Source organism: Emydura macquarii, unplaced genomic scaffold (assembly GCF_026122565.2).
Source record: "Emydura macquarii macquarii isolate MOO-44397 ecotype Brisbane River unplaced genomic scaffold, CSIRO-AGI_Emac_v2 contig_1253, whole genome shotgun sequence".
Taxonomy (NCBI): domain Eukaryota; kingdom Metazoa; phylum Chordata; order Testudines; family Chelidae; genus Emydura; species Emydura macquarii.
The window spans coordinates 92,763,524-92,787,815 of NW_027131390.1; the positions used below are offsets into that span (position 1 = coordinate 92,763,524).

The 24,292-nt window shown below is 39.0% G+C and overlaps 1 protein-coding gene across 1 annotated transcript in view; it reads left to right on the plus strand.

Annotated features, from left to right (window-relative positions):
- The first annotated feature begins 213 nt into the window (after positions 1–213).
- The window catches only part of LOC137154213 (von Willebrand factor D and EGF domain-containing protein-like), a 218,675-nt gene continuing 194,596 nt past the window's right edge, over positions 214–24,292 (plus strand). Inside the window, exon 1 of the mRNA XM_067549903.1 lies at positions 214–310. Within this exon, the coding sequence (XP_067406004.1) occupies positions 214–310 (97 nt within the window). The remainder of the gene's footprint in view (positions 311–24,292) is intronic.

Below are 24,292 nucleotides of genomic sequence, written 5' to 3' on the forward strand. Positions count from 1 at the left end.
ATAGCTGAAGGGGTTTCCTCTTGGAAATGTTGGGATGTAAAATACACTGAATCCTCCCCAGGAGAGTGGATTTTTTTAAAAAACAAAAAAAGGATAAGGGGAGATTTAAACACGAAGGCAAGCTGATTGATGCCTTTGCTTGCAAAGTTTAGTATTTCAAAAGTTAACTTCTAAAAACCTGCAGATGGATGGATAAAACATATCTTGGACAACATGCAGCAGCCCATATCTTTCCATCAGCATCTCATACTTGTTGCTTACCTCCTTTGGATTCCCTTGTTGCATTTTTGTATTGGGTCAGCTCCGGCAGGTAAGAATTTTGTGATTTTTAATTGTTTGACAGTGATTGGAGAATAGTATGTTAATGAATGTTATAAACTGAGACACACAATCTGTTTACATATACTTTTGTACAACAGCTAGACTGATAGAGATATATAATTTTAAAGAGTATCCAAAATAGAATGGAAATGCTATTAAAATAAACAATTAATGAGGTCATTTTAAAGGTCACACCGTGAAAGGGATTTTGTGGACTCTGAAGCATGCTGAACAGGCACTGTATTTACTATGCATGTGGGATCAAGCCTTTTTTGTTTGTTTTTAATAATACAAAATAAAGAAAATACAACCCTTCTGGAAATGCTTACTCCGTATTAGAAAATGTCAAGCGATTTAAATCGTATTCATAATTTGTTCCATAAAAAGAAAATATGTAAAAAACCCATAAACTATTTAAAAACAGAATCCGTTCCTCCAGGGAGAGAAATATACGATGTGTATCAGATAAATGTTTTAGTTCAGTTAATTACAAAAAGAACAATATATATTTACATAGTGCCTGGCAATAGTGTTCATAAGTAAATTTTACAGAACTGTAAATTAAATGAAAACTTTGTTTAATTCTAGCATACTATTCCCAATAATAGGTTACAGGTTTTACATAGTTTATTTATTCAGTTTTATTAATCTACTATAATAATTAATCTACTGTAGCAACATAATTATACAGTGACAATCATGTCAGCCATTATTGAGCTAATAGTGTCTGTCAAACAAAGTAAAAAAATAATGGGAAAGCCTGAGGCTCAGAACCTAATATTGTTTGTAGTTGTACGCATATCCCATGTGCAATACATGATAGCAATTGCCCGTTGCTGGAATATATCACAGTATCTTATACAATTTAATTCACCTAGGGTTTCTGATTATTTTAAAAGTGATTATCAGCCAGTACTCATTAGTTGTATAAAGATAAAACAATTGAAAGCTCTCTTCATTTAAATATCAAAGGATTACCTAGTAAGGTTTGCAGGACCAAACATAAGGCAAATGACCTTATCTTCTTTATCTTCAAACAATGCTTTTAATTTCTAAAACCTTTTGAAGGGTTGCCAGTTTTATGGAGTGTAACAGCCAGTTACCTGATAGAAAAGGCTTTTCATCAAAGGGAAATGACCTTTTAACTCCTGGTAGCAAGGCAACTGCTTTTCCACTTTAGTTTTGTTATGGAAAGTAATATGCGCAGACATACTTATTAAAATGAGAATACAAACCAAAAATTAAGAAATAGTTTGCTGTTTTTCAGATGCAAAGAGTTTTTTGGTTTTACTGTGAACTCCAAGGAATTAAATTGTTCAAAAAAGTTTACATTCTGAGAGATTGTGTTGTGACATTATAATGATATTAACAAAGCCATATGCTGTTTACTTTTATACTCTGAATATAACAAATCTATTAATTCCATAAGGATTTCACTGTGAATAAGTAAAGTCTGACCAAGTAGCTGTCTGCAGCTGCCTCATTAAGAAAAAGAAAAAGTCTTTTATAGAGCAAGGAAGATCTCTCTTTATCATTTTCTGCAGTTGTATTTGCAGGAATGGAGAAGCCAGTAGTGATTAAGGATAAACTCATTATTCTTGTGCTTCACATGGTCCCCTGTGATTGATAAACATGAAAGGGTTACCATAAATGTTTGTAGCCGCTCTGTAATAGTTTCTTAAATAAAACACCAGATGCAACAATAACAACGACTCAGTGACTCATAGGGGTGGGAGGATTGACATTACCCAGAACTTGTCAAACTTTTTTCAAATGAGACTCTGTAAGTCAGTTAGTCAAAAGAGACAAAGTCAATTTTTAAAAAATAACTTTTTAACAAAAGTATTTAATCTTAAAATATCTAATTATTTGTAGAATTGGCATCAAGATGAGACTTTTTTCCTATGGGAGTTTTTTTGAAATAGGGCATTTGTAAAAGTTTGGAAATGGTATATGAGCTTCATGTAAAGTTACAAACATTCTCCAAAACTCATGAAATTCATAAGAGTTAAGTTGCAGCAAGTGAATTGTACAGTACCAAATATATATTACTTTAAAAATAAAAAAAGACAGTGTATGTATGGGAGCTGGGAGGAGGAAGAAAATATGGAGGAAATGATAATGGGTACCAGAGGATAAGAAGTGCAGCAGGGACAAGAAATCTGATTTGCAGAAGAAAGAAACAGTAGCACCATGCCCTAAAGAAACAATTTATGAAGGCAAATGAGAACAATTTAGCATGTGAAAAGCTACTTGTTCTCTCTGCTAATTCCACAGACTCTAGTCTTCCTTTCACTGAAACAGTGAGAACCAAACATAATATCATTAATCTGCATTATGCACATTAAAAACTAAAGCAACCCCATGAGTCTATTTTTGTGATTTTTTTCCCCTACTATTAGATTAGCTAGGATGAGAATGTATAACCAGCTATACACTTTCATGCTTCTGGACAAAAGCCAACTAATTTCTAACTGCTTGGAGCTAGGAAGAAAATTTTCCCATGTGCATGTTAATTCACAATAATCCATTATGGAGCTTTTACATCTTCCTCTTAAGCATCTGGTACTGGCCTCTGTTGGAGAAAGGATACTGGACTGTGTAGAGCATTGGTCTGATCAGGTATCACAGTTCCTAACTCCCTGTGTTCCTGTTCTTATAATCAAATATAGTTTTACAAATCAAATTCTGCTGTCATGTTAAGATGGTGTAAATGTAGAGTAACTTCCCTGATTTCAGTGGAATTAGTCCAAATTATACTATTACAACTGAGAGCTGAGACTGTAATTTGACCTTTTGTGATGCCTATTGTTAAAATTGCAGAATGATTTCCATTTGCTAATAACTTTTTCAATATTTTCCTTTCTGAAATTTGGCCTGGCTGTTCACAGTGCAGAAGTATTTTTTTATGTAAGCCAAAAAAGTGCAGCTGTTTTTGAGAATGAAGAGAGTGGAAAAATACACTTTTCTGTTTTAAAGTATTTTGTGACATTTTTTTAAGAGCTTTGGCATGTCAGTGGGAGATGCTAGAAATTCGAAATTTGGCAGAGAGACAGTCCTTGACTCACAGATGTGCCTTTCGAAGATCTGATGAACATTTGCTCTGATTTTCGAAGCTATAAACGTTTACAAAATGAATTCGATGCAAGACTGCTGGATTTTGCAATGTGATCCCTTTATGGTCTACCAATATTCTATTGGTTCTGCACGGATGTAGATAGTTTAAAGTTCTTAGGCAGCTATTCATTACTGGGTTATAGCAACACCTAGAGATCCCAACCAAGATTAGGGCCCTATAGTGGCATGGATGAAACACTGCTCCCTTGTGGACATTCATGGTGCCCTGACATAGCTGTGGGTTTGCCCAGAGGAAGGACGTCTTTGTTTGTGGTGTCCACTGAGGTGGGCTCCAGCCTAATGGTCCCTTTGGTCTTATCCGCTGATGGGGCAGTGTAGAGGCTTAGCCCCGAAATGTTCTAAAACAGAAAGCTAAATCACCCCAATGCTGGGCTGTCCCCAGTCTTCCAGTGGGGTGTCCCTGCCTTTTCCTTTGGGTTTGGTTCCCAAACAGACTTTTAGTCAAGTGTCACTCTCTCCTGGGTCTAACTGCTCCACTCCCTAGGGGGGAGTATCTGGGTGAATTGTTCAAATAAAGTCATCTCTACACCTGGGTTCCTGTCTTCATCTCAGGTCTAAGCCATCTCCAACATGAATCTCATAGTTTTTGGGTGATCATGCAGGGCTATGTTACGAAAGGATACCGTTCCTCCCAGAACTGTTGTGGAATGTCTCTTCTGAGATGTACAGAGTGTCAAGGATGGCTGCTTTGACCTGTGCATAATCTCAGACTGTGACAGAATCTAAAGGCATGATAAGCTATTTGCTCAGTCCCAGTTAAGTATGGGGCCAGCAAAACTGTTCATTGTTCAAGGGGCCACTGGGATGCAGTGGCCATTTGCTCCAAGTTTTCAAGGAAGGCGTTGAGGTTGTTGTCAGGCCTCATCTTTGTAAGTCTAATGGGAATCGGGCCACTGTTGTACCAAAGCTTGCCAATACTGCTGCCGTAGGTGGTCATAGTACGGTGACCACTCTCCCTCTTCCAGCCAGCTTCCTTTGACCTTAGCTGGTTCCACCATAAAAGAACCTCAAAAAGCCTGTGCCCTTGTTTCCTGTCTGAGTCCTTCCTCTGAGTTCCTTCAAGTAATTCAAGGTATGCTTACACTGCAGCTGGGAGTTGTTATTCCCAGCCTGGCTCGACACATTTGTGCTAGCTCAGATCAAGGTAGTGTCTAAAAATAACAGTGTGGATGTAGCAGCATGGGCAGTGACTTGGGCTAGCCACCAGCGGGGATTCAATGGACTGGATTCAGGCAGCTAGCCTGAGACCCTACCAGTGCTGGAACATCCACACTGATATTTTTAGGTACATGCATGAGCTGATCTAGTGCAAGTCTATCTACTCACACTGGGAAACACCCCTCTCAGCTGCAGGGTAGACAGACTCTCTGGGTCTGTGTTTTTTAAGACCCAGTGCTAACACATAATCTCTTTGTTCTGCATCTAGGAAAATTCCACTCCTTCAAATCCAGCCCCTTGGAGAAAAGTTGGATAAAACTAGTTCTCTTAGTTTCAGCTAACCCATTGTCCTAAGATGCTCTTGTTTGAATGGGCAGTCGTTCAAGGTTTAATAACCCTCCTTTTGTCCTTGGTTTGGGATATACATGAGATAGCCCTGACAGGATATAGGGGATTCCTCATGTACTGATGCATTCAATGATACAACAATTTCATAAAATCAAAAAGAATTTGTAAATTCTACATATATTCCTCAAATTGTCACCCCAGCCATTATAATAATATCTTTCAGACTAATTAGGTTGGTTATATCAAAACTGTAGCGACTTCATGGATTCTCTATCTTTTCTGGTTATCAAAGGTTCTACCAGGGTTCTGGGGTAGAGCTTCACTTGGGCAGAGAGGAAGGCAGGGAAGATGGGGCAATTGTGTATTTCATTTTCATTTTGCATAATTTTCTATAGGTGGTCAGACTCTAGATTTGTCTATTCTCCTGTACAGATTCATGAAACTGGGCATGCCTTGATTTTGTCTTGATGTAGCTGGGAGGTGATCCACAGTTTCAATGAAAGTTATCATCAACTCTAACTTGAGAGACTTGAATATTGACCATGATCTCTTCATTGTATGCTGCATTGTGTGGTTTGACGAAACAAAAGGCTATTTTTATTTATGGCAAAATTTGAGGAACTACATCAGATTTAGGAATATGTATCCTCTGGCCTTGAAACTGCACAGTAAAACCACTTTTGAGCATCAAATTGTTTTTATGGTCTCTTTTTGGAAAGATTTTTGTATGTTAAGCTCTTGGGAGATTTGTTTAATGACTATGTACTCATTGCTTCTTTCTGACACATATTACTTTGATTATTCTGACACCTATTATGCTGATTGCTGTATTCATAGTGCATGGCATCCATTGGGAACCATGAGGGAATACATTTAACATTGCAGGAAAAAATTGATTGCCTCATATATTCAAGGACATATCATAAGGTACTCTATTCCTTCTGCTGTTTTTATATTAATTGATTGATTGACTGGTGAGTTTATCTTACTTTCTTATTTTGTTCATATAACAACTTCCATGAGTTGGAAAGCAATTTATCTGCATGCTTCAATGGTATGATGTATCTCCCATGGTGACTGGAGCATTTTACAACTCAGCTGTCTCTTGACAAGTTGGTGTGTTGACAGTTTCAGAAAATGGTCCCCCGTGTAGTGTCTTGTTAACTTCTCATCAACTTAGTGGCTCTTGCTTTACTTCTCATGAAGATAACATAAGTTGACCTCTTATTTATGTGCTACAAATGTTTATATTAGATAGGGACAGGATAACTGTAAGCTGGGTATTTTCCTCTTCATTTTTGAAATGGCTGAAAATTTCAAATTTTACCTTGTGTATTCAGTATTTTCAGAAATCAAAGATCTGCAGAAAATATCTGGACGACCATATGAATGTGACAGGAAGGTCAAGTAATGCTCTAAAATTAATACCACTCTAATGATTTTTAGTTGTAAATTGGGAAAGACAGCTGGGATCTGAAATAGACTCTTGCATTTGGAAGGGGATGCTGCATTATGTTGACTCCTCCTTGTTTGGCATCTCAGTTTAAGATCATGATTTGCTTGCTGGCCGTTGACCTATCAGAAAGACTATCCACAACATTCAGAAAAAACATTGAACGTGTTGTATATGTGGCACACTAACTTATATCCTCTGTGTATAACATTCACTTGGGTTTCTAATCACCTTTTATGGAAGTTGGCACTATAGTAAGGGCAAAGAGAATAAATACATAGTCATGTTCTTGCTTAATAACATAATAACTAAACATTAGTTTAGTTATTAATAAATACAAGTATCTGGCAAATGAAAATGTTTCATTAGTACCACACAGTCCTGGGTGAGACAAATCTCTCATCCTTTGACTTGGTCAAGTGACTAGGTATGCTGATTTGCATTGACCTTTCAAAGATTATTTCAGAAACACCTCATATTCATGATATTTTGAACTTCCTCCTTTCCTCTTTTTTCCTCCAGTTACTTGTTCTATATTCAACTATGGTTGTTCTGTAAAAATTAGTTGACTGTGACACAACCTCCCTCCAATAACATAACACAGATAATTTGATTCATCAGTACGACTGTATAATTATTTCTGTTCTCTTCTTAAAGGATTAGAAAAAAGGGTCTTTTGTACTGCTCCTGCATTACTTGTTAAGATTAGCATGGACAACAAAGACAGAGACAGGCAGAAGCCTAATTAATAATTTATATCAGTTTTGTAAGAGGAAAAATGAAAATGTGAACAAATGTTTATTCCCTAACCCACTGTATTTATGTCTCATCTTTAATGTTTACTATGTTGAAAAGTGGAGATTTCATTTTATAAATGTATAATAAGTAGCAATAAACAAAGGTAAAAGAAAGTTTCTTGTTAGTTGTCAGACTAGTCTTTTCTTTTTCCTTATGTAACTTTCTTACCAATTATGCTCCCACCTATTTATGCAAAGATATCCTCTCCTGGGACCATTACCTTGTTGTGGTAGAGAAACTTGTGTGTCCCAATGACCCTCAGAACTATGTCGTCCGGAATCTTGTACTCCTAGTAAGGCCAACCTTGGTGAACAGGACTGAAGTGAATTTCCAGATGAAGCGTGATCTGAACGTCTCAAGACAGGTCCGGCTACACGTGCTACTTGTAAGTAACAGTAGAAGGTACTACCTGCAACTGTTGACCAGAGTGGACAGCTACACCTGGATCCCTCTGGAAAATTTTCTCTGGTGGACAAGTCAGTCAAGCAAATATGCCTATCTCCCCAGTAGTGAAGGTGAATAGGAAGAGCTGTGTGGACAGCCTAGGGCATCAGTTCAGGTGAAGCAGGACCTGATGTCCTTCCACTGCATCCAGACAGATCTCCAGATGTCTCAACACTGTTATGCCACTGGATTCAGACAGGCCTGGACGAGAGAGTGAGGAAGACTCTGCACAAATTTCCCTCACTTAAATCACGTGTTAGTCATGATATCAACTACCCCTCCCCCATCAAGTTCCATGGCGATGGGGGAGAAGCAAGGCAGCAAGTGCAGATACACTGAGAGCTGTAGTTGCAGATCTGCACACAAGCAGCTCAGGATATAGGGTCGCTTTTGACTAGATTGAAGCAGCAATGGAATTCCACAGCCCCCTGGTTTACTCAGCAGTCTTATATAGGATCACACTGATCAGCTCCATAATATGAGGAAGGGGCTAGAAAATGTGCCCTAAACATTGTCTGCTTCACCTTAACCTTGGTCAGGATACCGTGACTGATGGGGATCTCGCTATAACAGTAAAAAATCACAGAAAAAGACATATAATAAAAAAAGAGAAAGGTGACAGCACTCACCATCGGTGCTTGGAATGCGTGCACAATAATGGACTCATACAGCAGCTAAACCCGAGAGAAGAACAGCTTTAGCTGGTAGACAACTGGTCAGATGTAACATCAAGATAGCGGCACTGAGTGAAACATGCCAGCTGAAGAAGGACAACTTACTGAAAAAGGAGCTTCTTCTGCAGTGTCAGTCTAAAGAAGATAACGTGAAGCTGGTGTTGGGTTTGCCATCAAAATACAGCAAGCTTACCAATTTCCCAAAGGGTGTGAATGATAGACTCATGCTAATGAGACTCCCGCTGTTGGGAAAAGATGTGCAACTATCATCAGTGCCTATGCACCCACCACGGGGCATCTCCTTGTTATCAATAGCTGGCACAATTCTCACCAGAATTCTGCTGATTCGTCTTGTGCAACATATTGAACCAGGACTCCTGCTTCAGAGTCAGTATGGCTTCAGGAAAGATTGTGGGACTATAGACATGGTGTGTGAAGTTCATCAGCTTCAAAAAAAATGCCTGGAACAGAACTCCAACCTGTATATCACTTTCATGACAAAAGCATTTGATAAGAGTCAATCAGGACAGCCTTTGGAAGATCATGGCAAAATTCAGTTGCCTGAAGAAATTCATCTCAATGGTTTGGCAAGTCCATGATGGCATGCTTGCTTGTGTTATGGATGAAGGTGAGTCATCCAAACCATTCCCAGTCACCAATGGAATCAAGCAGGGCTGCATGTTGGCCACAACTCTCTTCAGTATGTTTTCTGCTATGCTTACAAATGCCTGTCATAACTGTGACACCAGGATTGGCATCAGATACCAGACTGATGACAAGCTTTTCAATCTGAGGAGACTACAGGCAAACACAAAAGTACAGGAAGTGATTGTTCATGACCTTCTGTTTGCTGATGACTATTCCCTGAATGCCAAAACTGAGTCTGACATGCAGTGGAGTATGGACTATTTTTCTTCAGCTTGTGACAATTTTGGTCTCACAATCAGCATCAAGAAGACTGAAGTGATGCACCAGACTGCACTGTACAGCTTTATGCAGAGCCAACTATCACAGTGATCTGCCAGACATTGGACAAGTTCACCTAACTCAGTAGTACACTGTCATATTCAGTTCACATTTATGATGAAACCAACACCAAAATTGCCAAAGCACATGTGGTCTTTGGCAGACTACGTGCAAATATGTAGGAGCACAGAGGCATTAGTCAACAAACAAAACTGAAGGTCTACAAAGCCATCATGGTGCGAACTTTGATGTATGCATGTGAAAACCTGGACGGTGTACAGACACCATATTATGAAACTGAATCACTGTTACGTGGGCTGTCTGAGGAAACTGATGAGGATAAGATGGCAAGGCAAAGTTCCAGATATTGAGGTTCTCATGCAGGTATGTATTCCAAGCATCCATACTCTGTTGATTAAAGCACAGATGAGATGGGCAAGTCATGTCACCAGAATGTTAGATGAGTGATAGCCAAAGAAGATCTTTTATGGCGAGCTAAAGGAGGGAAAGTGCACTTAGGGAGGCCAGAAGAAACATTTCAAAGACTTCCCCAAGTTATCCTTGAGGCATTTCAACATTGACCCAGAGTTTTGGAAAGATCTCACTCAGGATCATTCTGGCAACGTCACATCCATACTGGAGCCACAGTGTATGAACAGAGGAGAACTGCTGAGGCAGAGCAGAAGCGCTAGCAGTGTAAATCTCATAACAGCAGCATGTCTGCTGTTAATCAAGTAACCCAGAGCGGCATATCTTGTCCAGTGTGCCACAGAGAATTCAAAGCTCAAATTGGCCTGATCAGCCACTCACATATTCACAGAAACCAAACCAATCAGTGATGTCATGGTCATCTTTGAACTCAAAGGATGAACAACAACAACAATATAAAGATCTATTTGCTTTGGCTGAAATTTTCAAAATAAAATAATAATAACTATCACTTCATGAGTAGATCTCAAAGTACTTTACAAAGAAGGTCACTGTCACTATCTCCATTTTACAGATGGGAAAAATAGCTTAAGGCAGTTAGGCATCTGAATCCCAATGGGGTTTGGGCTGCTAAAGCTCCTTTGAGAATCCCTGTCTTCATTATCTAAAATAGGGAGCTTCTAAGTTTAAATATTTTTTCCAGTCCCAGCCCTATCAGCCCGCTGAGGACTTTCCCCGTATAACTACCCAGCCTGACAATCCTTTGCCTAGACCTGTCATTTTAACTGATTCTCCAGTTCAAATCCCTGGTGAGCAACAGTGAATTCTTTTCAAGATGAAGGCTGTGTTGGTTTGTGTTATTACAAGATTGGAATAAAGGATTAAGACGTAACAGGATGCATTTTATTGACCCATTAACATTCTGCTTACTTACATTGCAAGACAAAAGCCCAGAGACCTTAAGCATCTGTAAGCGCTCAGTCTTTGGCCTCTTATATATGCAATCTCTCTCCCAAAAGAATTTCACCACCTTTTTCTTTGTCATTTTAGTTCCCTTGAAGTGTAAATAGTTTTGACATTAATGGCCTCCGCCCCTTTTTCCTTTTTCCCTTCTTCTTGGTGACAATAATAATTGACATTCTAGTTATGAAAATCATCCACAGGCTTCATTTATTCCTGCTGCACCGTATTCTCCATCCTTAATTAACATTTCTTGTTCGGTTTTCTTATTACCTATCCTCCTTGCATGGGTGTGTAGACATGTTAGCTCATTAATATACTTCTGACAATATTATTCATCTTCTGCTTCAAAACAACTCCATCTTCTGTCTTAGGGCTGAGCTTGCAGAGTTTCTACTGAGAACGCCGCGCAACCTCATTAAGTGGCAGAAAGAATTAGGGTGGGGAGGGAGAGGACCAGGAAATCCAGACCTGTTAAGCCTTTTGTAAATCAGAGGGATTCTAGCTACAAAAGCTTTTGTAACACCAAACAACTCCAACTCTGGAAAGCTTTTGCAGCTCAGAAAAACTCTACAGAAGCCACGCTAGTGTTTGTAAATACAAACCTTGTCTGCAAAAAAATCTTTATTTTCTGCTTTTTTTACAGAGCCTCACAGCAGGGGATTTTATTTTGTTTTCTCTAATTATTCTGGGTAAGAAATTCTTTGTTGGTGGCTAATCATGGACTTTGTGAGGAATCTGTGGGTAATTGTTAATCTTTGACCTGTAGATCTTGGATTTAAATCCCTACAGCTGGTCAGGAGGGTGGGGGTTTGTTTGTTCCCGCTTCAGACAGAGGCCCTGATCCTGCAAAAAGTTACACATATGCTTAACTTTTACATATGTGAGAATCTTACTGCCTTCACTGGAACTAGTCACAAGCATGAACTTAAACACTTGTGTGAGCATTTGCAAGATCATCACAGGGTAGTGCAGATGGCTGCATGTGTACAGAATCCCAGAATGCATCATTCTGTGGCATCACTAATACTAGTAGTCTCATGCAATATTGGTACTGTCGTGGAAAAGATCACACAGCTTCTCTTTTAGGGTTGGATCGAGCAGAACTTTAATTGTGACATACACACAGGAAGATATAGCTATAGGGAAGCCCAGACAGCACGTCCCTGTGCTGATTTGTGAACTTCACGTTGGTACAAAATACAGATAGCTTATATAGGTTTTTTAAAATTCCTTTTTACATATTGATCGTATAGTGGAGTTCCTGATACTTAACAGGCCATTTACCGCACCTGGGGTACTTATAACACAAAGTGGGGGTCTCACGGTGCCAGCATGTCCCGGTGATTCTTTGGTGCCAGTGAGTCCCAGGTCACATGCAGTCACTTGCTATCTATTTGACAGGGTATGGCTTGGTGCAGTTACAAAGGTAGTTAACGTCTTACAACATAGACCAACAATTTTTGCATTTGTATTGTAGTTCTAAGACATCCTGCCTGAATTTAGCATTTCTATCACAGTTTCAGTCTAAGGCATCTTGTTTACTATCACAATTCTAGTCTAAGGCATCCTGTTTACTATCACAGTTTCCAGTCTAAGGCACCCTGTCTGAATTTTTGATTCCACAGTACCAGTATTACTAGTGAATCATATTCATGGAAAGGGCTTCAGAAAATTAGGGAGGGCATGTGGCATGTACAGTGCTATATAGAGCTATCCGTTGCCTGGGATTTTTTTTCTGAATTTGATCAGAAATTTGTTGATTCTAAGTCCATAAGGGATTATTGTAACATTGGACTTCCCTGAATTAATTGCCACTTCAACTTCAATGGCTATAATCGAACTAGAGGTTTTTGGTTTTTTAAAGAAGGAATGAGTGGGTTAAGGGAGAGGGAGTGGTACTCCAAGTCAATAATGGCATTACTATTGTTTCCGAGTCACTGACAACCCAGAAGAAAGTTATTTTGAATGGTTATTGGTCAATATTCTAACAGTCAAAGGACAAGATAGGTTGCTAGTTGGTGTCTGCTACAGACCATCAAATCAAACTAGGGAACAGGATAGCCAGCGTCTTAAGCATCTACCTATAACGTGTGTGGGGGGGGGGGGGGGTGGAAGAATTGTGTTACTGGAGGGACTTCACTATCAGTGACATCTGCTGGAAGAATCGGGAAACAATTGGGGAAAGAATGAGGAAACAACAACACATATCCAATTCTGTCCGTACGCACAGTATTAATCTGTGCATGCAGTCAATTCAGATCTTGCCAAGATAGTTAAAATGTTGACTTCCATGGGATTCAATGGGATTCATGTGAGTCAAGTGAGCAGGGTTTGGCTTTAGGTGGGATTTTTCCCTCCGAATCAGTATTGAAGCCATGAATGCTAAGGCTGCAGAGTTTTAGATGAGGAGGAAGGCCAAGATTCTGGCTGCATATGGTCTTTGGTACTATTTTCAAGAGCATGGGTTTATTCCTGACCATAATTTCAACTTCATTTCCTATCCTAAACCATTCTTTAGTGTTAAAATGTACTGTTAAACACCTGCTTTGTTTTTCCATTTCTGGTAGAAATGATCCTTCTATATAGTTTTGTGCATTCTGGCATCCATTGGAATGATTCAAGATCAATGTCCTAAGGGTTTTCATTAACTTTAAAATATACACAGTGAGAAAAAACACCTGTGCCAGTTTTACTTACACTTTTGAAAAAAGACAGGACTAAGCACTGAAAAATATGCATTTACCTGGATGGTATGGGGACTGGCTAGACAACCCAATAGAGAATAGGTAGGTCCTTCTCATTTTTCATTTCAGAGTAATTTGAGGCTAGCATCTCTGTAAAAACTGGCCTCTTCTGGGAACTGTTATATCTGTTATCCCCAAGCCAGGGGAAAATACTGGAATAAGTAATTTTTTATTTTCATTTGTGCTTGATAACTTGTTCTTGCTACTTATTTAAAGACAAATTGGCCATTGATAGTGTATTCAAACTGAAATTTTGCTTTTGCTCAGTTCTAAATAAGAGTGATATAGTAAAGGAGAGAGAATATAGTGGCTCTGGCCACATAGTTTAATAGTATTGGGTCAAATCCATCCCTGGAATAATCCAGTTAGGTCACTGGGGTTACACTAGGAATGAACTCGGTCCTTTCTCTCAAAATATCAAAATGTACTTATTCATTCCCTCGAACTTTCACATATCCTTTGTTGCATCTCTTATCACCTCAGACAAAAAATGTTTTATAAATTTTATAGTCAGAAATTTGGAACAAATTCTGAGAAATCCCAGTCTACAATTCCATAAATTATAGAAATCTCAAATATTCAGAGTTTTCACAAAAAGAAATTCACGACTGTCCTGTTTTGGTCTATCTGAAAAATTAAAATTCACAGATTGAAGTTGATACAGCATCAGACGTTCTTCTACTGATTACTGAACCAAAAGTGCTACATGTCTTAGTTTTCCTTGGGCTAAAATTTAAAAGTCATATTATGAATGTAATAGTACAAGGCAATCCTGTCAGAGCTAAAATAAACTAACAGTTATTCTGATCTTTTTCTTTTACACTGGCCTTCTACAATATCATTTTAATTACTGGCCAAGTCTTAACCATCTATGGAAAAATTGCTTGTATTTTGATTTTTGAAAGCCAAATTGTCACCAAAGCTAGGTGAATTGAAAAGTAGGGCATTTCACTAATAAGATTTAGGATTAAATGGAAAACACTGCTTCTCCTCTCTGGTGCTCTCTACTGCTCTTCTCTGTGAGTGAGTGGGAAAGTGAAACCAAAAAGTTATCTGATGTATGAATAATAATAATGATAATACTGTTGCAAGATTTTATTAGTTTCACCTTGTTGCTAGTACAATGCAGGAAAGCAGAAAAAATATGCCAATATTCTGTATCAATGTGTATTTGTTTATTTGAAACCTTGGAGAGGCTGCAAAGTAATTAGCCAACTAACATCACTAGAAATCAGAAGCCTTTTAATTAATGTAGTGGGTAAAGTGCAACTGTAGATTGATTGATGATTGCAATTGTGAAATTATTTATCGGGGTACAACATGCACTTGTCACTGATAACAGGTTCTTTTTCAGGCAGCTATTTAAAGTTAATTAAGAAGATAAAATTGATGGAACACACACAGAAACTTATGGGCTGTAGTTGCTACAGACAAATATAGTTGAAGTCATAAGAAAATCAATATACATAAGTATAAGAATAAGATAATTACAGCAAAGTGGATTCTTGCATTATTTATATTCACAAACTTGCTTTGTGCATACTTACAACATTATGGAGACCATTCAGTACAAAGATAGATGGAAAAGTAAATGGAGGGAGGTCCTGAGTCAGTTTACACCTTCTAAGGCAGTGTTTCTCAACCTTTTAAGTAGCAAGTACCCCCAACTTCTGAGTATTTTAATAAGTACCTCAAAACTCAATTTTCCATGGGATTTGATATTTACAGACTAATGTGAGGCATATGTTGGAAGAAGGCCTGAGTATATAAGGCCGTGATATGAGAGATGTCAGATCTAGTGTGGGTAGGATTATCACTTTTACACCAGGGGTGCACAACTCAAGTATGTACCTAAGCTAGAGGTGATGTTGGCCAAAGCTAGGAGGCTTTGAGTGGCATGCCAATGCTGAGGAATATAAAGCACCGCATCAGATTTTTTGCCATAGATTTGAGAGGAGGAAGGGGTGAGAGAGAGACAGGGAAGGAGGGTAACTGGTAAAATCTGGGGCTGTTATAGTTGTCAATTTCACTACTCATCTAGAGCAGTGAAATTGACAAGTTTTCTGGGCACTGGGCTTTGAGCTAGTGAAGGGGGGCTGCCACTTGGGCAAGTTGCAGGCGGCTGCCGCCTGGCTGCCAGCCCAGGAGGTGGGCGAATGCCACCCAATTCGAGCTGGGGCAGAGGAGGCTTCCATTCTGGCTGGGACCCAGGGACGTGGGCAGGCGACTGCTGCCCGTCTTCAAGCCGGGGCGCTGGAGGCTGTCCCTTGGCTTGGAGCCTGGGCCCGGGTGGTTGCCACCAAGCTGCATGACCAGCTCGTGAGACGCAGGAGGCTTCCACTGGGCTCCCACCTGGGAGCTGGGACCCAGAGGGAAGCAGGGGGCGGTTGCCGCCCACTTCCCCTTCACTCTGTTTTTCCCCTTCCTGTGTCTCACATACCCCCAGGGGTATATATACCACAGGTTGAGAAATTATGTTCTAAGGGATCCATTGAACCTGAAAAGAGGGAAATAGATTGGATTCCTTATACCTCTTCTTTATGTAAATTATCAGATACACAAACATATTTGATCGATTTTTGGCCATAACAAAATTAATACCCGCCTGTTATCCATGCGTAGCATTCCTGGTTTCCATAACTATGCCTTTAATCATGATTATTAATAAACTACATCACACATTTCTTAATAATTCTTATCTGTTACCACAGTCCAGCTACCTAGTTATTGCCTAGTAACCAGATTGCTAAAGCCCCCAAAAACTCCCTTCTTGCAGAATGCTGTGGTGCACTGTACTTTCTGTGGTTACGTGTTTGTCTCTTGGAATGAGAGTGCAGAATTTGTGACCTGGAGTCATCTGCTTGGGCCTACCAGATTTTTAGCCTAATAACCCAATTATGTGTTCTCCTTGCTGTTACAACTTTCATAACTTCCATGAAGCATGCTTAAGCAAAGGAATTATAAATTGCCTCAAACTATAAAACCTACAAGATCAGATTGGGATCAATACTGCTGATCAACAGCAATCATTCCTTTATGTTGAACATACCACTTCAAATGTACGCTAACTCTGCAGAAGCTTAAAATTGAAACATGTAATCTTACCAAAGTTTCTTTACTCTATCTTGCACTTGCTGTTTTGTTTTTATAGGGCTGCTTGCAAGTTCCTGGCTGCTCTTATTGAGTTTTTGGTGTCTCTTAGAAAAATAGCACCGAAGTATTTGCCACACATTTGCAAAAAGATAAGAAATCAAGATTAATAAGATTCAGGCTACAAACACTGAAACAGGGATAGAGTGTAATTAAGTTTTTGGGATCACTGCAAATAGTGATCATTCTGGTATACGGAACAAAGATTATGTCAATACCCATTTCATACTGGTGCTGGTGTGTTTGCCCCTTGCTTACACTGACTCGTGGGGCATTTAGTTGCAAGTTAGCCTGTAGAACAATATGGAATTTCAAGATGCAGATTTTTCTTCTATACTTGTGTTCACTTTTATCGCATACACTTTCTTGCATTAGTAAAAATGATGATTACAGAGTAATTGGAAGACTTCAGCTGGCAGTTGTCCTTTTCCTGAAACTGTACATCACATGAGCCTGGCAGTCTGAGAGCTCAGTAGCATGTTTTAAGATTTTAAACCGGTTTCATTCCACCATGCTTTAATAATAATAATTGTAGCACTGAGAATGAACTATGTCTAATATTTCATTTTTCACACCATTCAATACCTTGTTCAAACATCTGACTTTTATATGAGTACCAAAAACAGAAGGAAAAGAGTTTACACTGGGCTCCATGCGCTGGTGTCCTGAATACTAAGCCATATTCTATTCCATTCCACCTGTATAACTTCATTGATTTCACAGGGGTTGTACAAGGAGAACAGAGTGCAGAATTTGGCACATTGTTTCACTTTCCCAGCCTCCCAGGATAATTTAAGGCTCAGAAATGATCATTTTAATTGAAATCTTTGAGAATGGCATCACAAATATATGGGATTCATGCTACATATTGTCCCACTATTTCCCCCAAATCAATCTATTGAGAAATACTTCTCATGACATGAATATATAGATTGTTGAGGTGAACAAAGAGGAAACAGGGGTTTTTTTTCTTTTTAATAGTAGTGCGATTTATCCCAATTTGGTAAGTTCTGGAGTGAGTATACCATATAGGAGAAATAACTTGAGTATTTATGAAGCTGGTTTCTTTTATATTTCTGCAGTTGACCCAGATACACATTCTTTGGTTTTTAATCTTTTTTTTTAGAGTGAGACAACTATGGCTTGCCATACTGCCACAAAAAGTCACATGGCCACACAAAAGTCAATAAGAATACTCATATGAGAAAGGCAAGTAGAATTTGCCCTTATATCAAGATTAATAAAATAACAAAAATATGTTCATCATCATAATTCCATCTTGTTTTGGTTTTTATGGTTTTCAATGAGCACAACAATCTATCATACTTGAACTTCATGTACATCCCTGAAGCTAACAGCTAGCACAAGTCAATTTTTAATTAAGATATTTTTATAAAACCTACAATTTATTTCCTGATTTGGTAATAGATTTTGAACAGCATGTCATCTATATAATTTATGTAAATTCAAGTGACCCTTAAGTCATAAATCTGACTGAATTTCATAGTGAAACATAAAAATAACCCCTGACATCACTGAGCACCCAGAATAGCTTGAAGTGTGATAAACAATGGAAAATTGCAGCATTGTTACAAGCCAGCGTGATCTTAACCTTTTAAATAAATTACCCATTCTACTTAGAATGCCTGTATAAAGTCATGGATTTGGAGCAGAAGGAAAACAGGTTTGACATACTCAATTATTTATAATATAGATTAAACTATTTTAATCTAAAATGTTATAAAGACAGCAATCAACCCCCGCTCCAGAATGATGGGTTTCAGTGTTGCCCTCATTCTGAATTTGTCCTCAGTTAGGTCCCCATCCTGTTCCCACTGAAGTCAATGGCAAAACTCCCATTGGCATTGATTAAGGCAGGATCTGTGGGGATAAGTGAAAGTAAGTTCCAGCTGTGCAGAGAAGCTGTTGGTTAGCTTGTGGCACATTAACTCCTAGTGCCAATTTTCAGTGGCATTTCTGTCTGGTTTGAGGAAAACCTACTGTGCAAAGTGTCTATTCCCTGACATTTACTTGCTACAACCTGAAGCAGAGTTGCCCTGAAGTTGGCTTCAGAGAATTCCAAGGAGAGGAGAAGCCTGTTACCAAGCCAGTGATCCCTTGCTTTACAGTCCTTTTGATCCCTTCATTTTACAGTGATTCCTTCATTTTACTATTTTTTGCTACCCTGTGCATCCCTAAGCAGAGTCTCCCCCTAGATTCCTCCTGTCTAATTAGGTTGTGTCGGTTTTATGTCTTTTCTTTAGCTGTCTGAGACCACTCTGCCTTAAAAACTCCCACTTCTTCTCAGCTGTTCTTAATCTTTCCTCTCTCCTCCTTGGTGGCCATATCAGTCCTCTCCAATTGCTATCCTTCCACACATAGCTCCTGTCTTTCCTCATCTGCTGTCAACAACTCTTGTCTCCTCTTCAGCATTGTGCATGGATATCATACAAATGTGTATGGATATTATGCTTTGCAAACTATTGTTTAGAATATGAAGGGCAGGAGAGTGAAAAGAGAAGGGGAATGGTCTTGTAGGTAAAGCATGGGTTTGAAAGTCAGGGGATTTTAGTTGTACTCCTTACTCTACCACTGAGCTGTGCATGAACTCAGACCTGTCATTTAAGCTTTGTGCCTCCGTTTTCTTACATGTAAAATGGGGATAATAATTATTTCCTATATCACAGATTAAATTTATTAATGCCTGTAAAATACCTGAGGCCCACAAACAGGTGTTATTGACGTGCAAAGTATTATTGTTAGTCAGATTCCAAAATCATTTCTGTGCTTCTCCTCCTCCCTCGGACTGCAACAGACCCAGACCTGTCTAGACTCCCCATGTATCCTGTGACCCTTCTTCCAGCTTATAAGAATTTATACTGGAGACAAACATGGAATATGAGATCTGTTTATTATCATTAGAAAGTCTTTGCACTGTAGGGCAGCATAGCATACTGAGATTGGGGATGGGGCTGAGCTGACATGATCCTGAAACCTGTTCTTCTCTGCTAAACTTTGCAGTTCCCTGCTCATTATCACTACTACTTGCCTCTCATCATTTTTTCTGAGATGCTTCAATTGTCTCCCGTCTCGATATATGCAGTAAGATGTACAAGCTGTGCTTTATTTCATTTATATTTCTTAAATTTTAGATACTCTTCTCCATGTAAAAAAGGGCAAAAACAACTCACTAAGAAAAATACATCTCTCTTTATACTTCCTGTAATAATCTCATGGTACCTATGGAATTCCATAATAAGAAATAAGAGCTTTTTCATTACACATTCAGAAAGTCCTCCAAAGATCAGGGGAAGAACAAACTATACACATCATAAATCCAGTTTAATTTATTCATAGTAGAAGTCTATAGATCAGACTTTTTACACTCCAGAATATTTATTACAAGATGGTGAATGAATAAATTCCATACAATAATTCTGTGATTAATGTTAAAACAACAAGAGTTAGTTTTCAACAATTTATCAAAAAGTAAAAAATAATAAATATACAAGATAGCCTCTAGCCATTAAATCAAACCTGCGAGAAGTAATGGCTAGGCAGAAAGAGAAAATATTTCAAAACTTTTGGAAGCTCCCTGGCCTCCTGAACCTTCTTGCTTCACTACCTCAAATGAAGTTCCAATATGTTTCTGAAATACTCAAATATTCTCTGTCTCCAGATTTCTATGTAATTCTTATTAGTTCATTTCCACGTTCAATATCTAATGGAGCTGTGACAGCCAAGCAAAGATAACTTGGAAACATCCTGCCTGAACTGGATACATGGAGGCAGAATGCCTCAGGCAGGGCTAGGTCCTGAGTAGATGGGCTGGGTAGAAGAGTGTGTGCAAGAAACTTCCTGTGCCCTTTAGCCCCACTCCAAAGGCACCACTGCAGGACCAGCCACAATTTAGTTCTTTCTTTATAAATTAGAGCTCACAGTAACAAGGAACATGCCACAGCCCTGGCCTTAACTGAAAAATAAAGAGATTGGCCTGATTTACTTTCACTTTTGCTAATGTAAATACAAGGTAGCTCCACTGACTTTTTATTGATTATTAATATTTGGCATAACCCTACTATTATGCAGCTATCATTTCTATGTGAACAGGACTAAAAAAAGTTGGTAAATGGCAATCCCCCAAAAATATACAATAGAAGACCCCTAATGCACTCAATAGTAGTGTCCCATTCAATGGAAGCTACTACAGACAGGAGACAAATGCACAGCAGGAAGAGAGGTTCTATCTCTCAGCTACAAAGGAGGAAAGCAGGAATTCAGTAAATAGCCTTTTGAAGCAGTTACTATCCCCACTCCACTACTATTGAGCACTTTCTTATTTAAAACCTCATTCATGAGAGAGAATTACTTGCAGAGCCTCCCACAGTAAAGCAATGTACACTCTTGGTCCACTTTTCATCCTCCCTTTAACAATTATGAATGCCTCACACTGCTTGAGTAGATTACAGCTGTATTCAGGCAAAACAATACTTTCAAACTCTGGAAGTTAAATTCATATTTACAGTAAATCTGCTGATTACGGAATGTAATCCTCCTGCTGAAGATTGCTCAGTCCCTTGCAGACTGTGATTTTTCTCTGGGGAGATGATGGGTTGCAACACATTGGAGAAGGAAATCCTTCTCCAGCATCAGCCTTATGTGATTACAGAAATCTTTCAACACTTTTAGGAATTCCCAGACAAGAAATATTTTCTTATGACTTGTCTTTCTGACTGCCCATTTGATCCCTTGTGAAATATTCCAGAGATGTCAACCCAGATGCAGACAGATCTGGTTCTTGGCTGAAAGAAGCTTGCAAAATTGATGATGAAACTTTTCACGGTCCTGTCTTTTTTCCAAGCATACCAGAGATTCTTCCTTTCCCTAAGTGAGATAAAGTGTTGAACCTGACTGTTAAGAACAGATAGCAAGAGGGGTTAAAAACCAGCCCAATAAATCACACACAGTGCCACTAAGATCCATTTATATTGACCTACTCCCTCGCGTGCCTTTGCACTTTAGAAGAATATGACATACTATTCTATGTATAACAATATATTTATATGGGACCAAATCTTATTTCATTCTTCATGGTTGCAGAGGGCCTTCATTCAGTAGAAATGGACATATTTCTGCTGCAGAAAAAGGGGCAGGACAGGATTTGAGGACCCAGTGAAGCAGTTCACATTCCATACATACCATGGAGCTCTTCAGGGGCCAGGTCTACACTTACCTGGAAATTCGGTAGCAGTCAACGGGAATTACGCAATCTACTCTGTTTAGCATGCATAACTCACATCGACTTCAAAAGTCCTCTTCTACGCAGCGTCTTCACTGCGCTGCACCAACAGAAAATGCATTCCCATCGACGCAGTGCTACACCACTTGAGAGGGTGGTTTTAATGCATCAACTTCCGAATCGATTGAGCAGTCCTTCACTGACCGCTCAATCAATCCAGATAGAACGATCTGACGGCAGTGAATTTGCTGCCATCAGTGAAGACATACCCTCATTCAGGCTTCCCTGTCCCCCAACTGTGCAGTAGCATTTCAGAAGTGCGGTAAAGAGGGAATGGGGTTAATGGCCAATGTCTATTATGAAGGGAACATGCACGAAGGAGTGAAGCTATTCTGCTGCAATCCTAAAACCTTTGAGCAATTACCTACTTAACCCTAACTCCTGCAAAGATCCACAGAACACAGCCTTTCTATTCAGGTTGCATATTGATGCCGTGGAGGTTACAATCAAGAGAGTTCATATGTTAATTCAGTCCATAGCTAGTGCAATTAATGGAGGTTTTGAAAAAGTAATTTTCCCTATATTATTTGTTTATGTGTTCCAGATTATGAAGACACTTAAAACTAAATGAACTGCAACTGTTGAATCATAGGCCCTAATTCACTTTTGGAAATAGACTATGAAGGTTTCAGTAGTATAAAGACAGGTTTTTAGATCATTCAGATCAATTAGATCTAGTTATAATTATGCTGTTTATATAAATCGAGGCAAGTGGATGCAGCACCCATTTCATTTAGGTTATTTCAAAAAAGTGGTAATGGCCAATAATGGAACAGCCAGACGCCCAGGTACAGCTTCTGGAAACATACATTTTAGATCCTTGAGATCTGGTCTTGCAGCTGCCAACTTCACCCTGTGAAAAGCATCATCATCTGGCTTCATGTCTAGGAAAAGAAAATGAAATATGCTGCATTTTTATGGCCATCAATCAGCAGTCATAGTGCCAAGCAAGTTTTGTAATGATGAATATATTACCAATAGACGTCTCAAAAATATTCTTATGATAAGAAAAATATCTAGGAAAAGCCTAATTGCTGCATCCAATTTGTGTTGTACACATTTAATGTGATGTGATATTATTTAGTAAACAAGTTATTATGTAGACCATGGACTTAAGTCATGGGCCAGTGGCCAGATGCACCTCCATATGTGGAGGGACCCTTTGTGGGGAGGCTCCTCTGCTCCTTTATGTGACCTCATTGATGTCCCTTCCAGTGAGAGAGGTGCTGGGGACAGAAGGGAACTCATTTCGTCCTTGGCACTATCCTAGCAGGACTTAATGATGCTTGCTCAGTTTTGACCTCACTGGCTGATTAACCATTGGCTCTGTGAAACTCCCAAAGTCCTCCTTGACTGGAAGAAAGTTTTGAGGGCACAAGACTTCAGGATGAAAAATGAAGATGGGAATCCTCAGGGCTACATAATGGACGCAGCAGACCGGTCTGGGGGAAAAAAACTGCTAATGAAACCAATGATGTTGGAGCATTTGTTTCATTTTCTACAGAAACCATGAAAGCTGTCACTTGTGTCACAGCTCCTAAATGTTACATTTGTTCCAATGATTTCTCTAAATGTGCTGCCTTACATTTCCTCTACTGATCTCCTAAACAGTGATGTCAAAATGGCCAGAGAATGACATGCTATAAGCAATCCTTGTGAGAGTTGAATGAAAAAGGCAGATAATGAAGGTAATTTTATAAAGAATGCCAGATGACTGGTTACACTGAACATCATTAAAAGTATACATGCAGGACTCCAATTCTATCATATCATTTTAGATCACACTTTCCATGCTGGAGAAGAAAGTACCTTTCCCAGCTCACTGGAGAAAGCTTGGAGATGATTGAAGTAAAACAGCAGGAGGAGGCTGATATGATTAAGTCACATAGTCAACTGCCCATGTGTAACACGGTAATGGAGGTGAAAGTAGGGGGCAAACTAAAATTAAGCTGCAAGGACATTAGAGACAATGAAACACAGATAAAGGACATGAGAGGGTGCACATTCAGCTGACTTGCACAGCCTGCAGAGTGCAAAATGTAGACCTTGTATTTAGATCCCTTCTGTTAATATTAATGCCGATGATGACTATACTAACTAGTAATAGAAAAGACATTCTATTAGAGAACACACATGGAGAGAAGCATATTTAATTAATCATACTGTCTAGGGCACAGAATTCAGAGAATAACCGGGGACCAAAATCCTTAGCAGCCAAACTAGCGAGGGGGAGTGGAGTGAGGGGGGCAGAAATGGAACAACAACAAAAAAACAAATATCAATACAAGACGTGGGCCAGATCCTGAACCCATCGTAAACCCCCTTTCCACTGCTCCAGCAGCATAAGGGACCTCCAACCTGCTCTAAGTCACCAGTTGAGAATTCCTCTGGTGTGTATAGAGAAAAT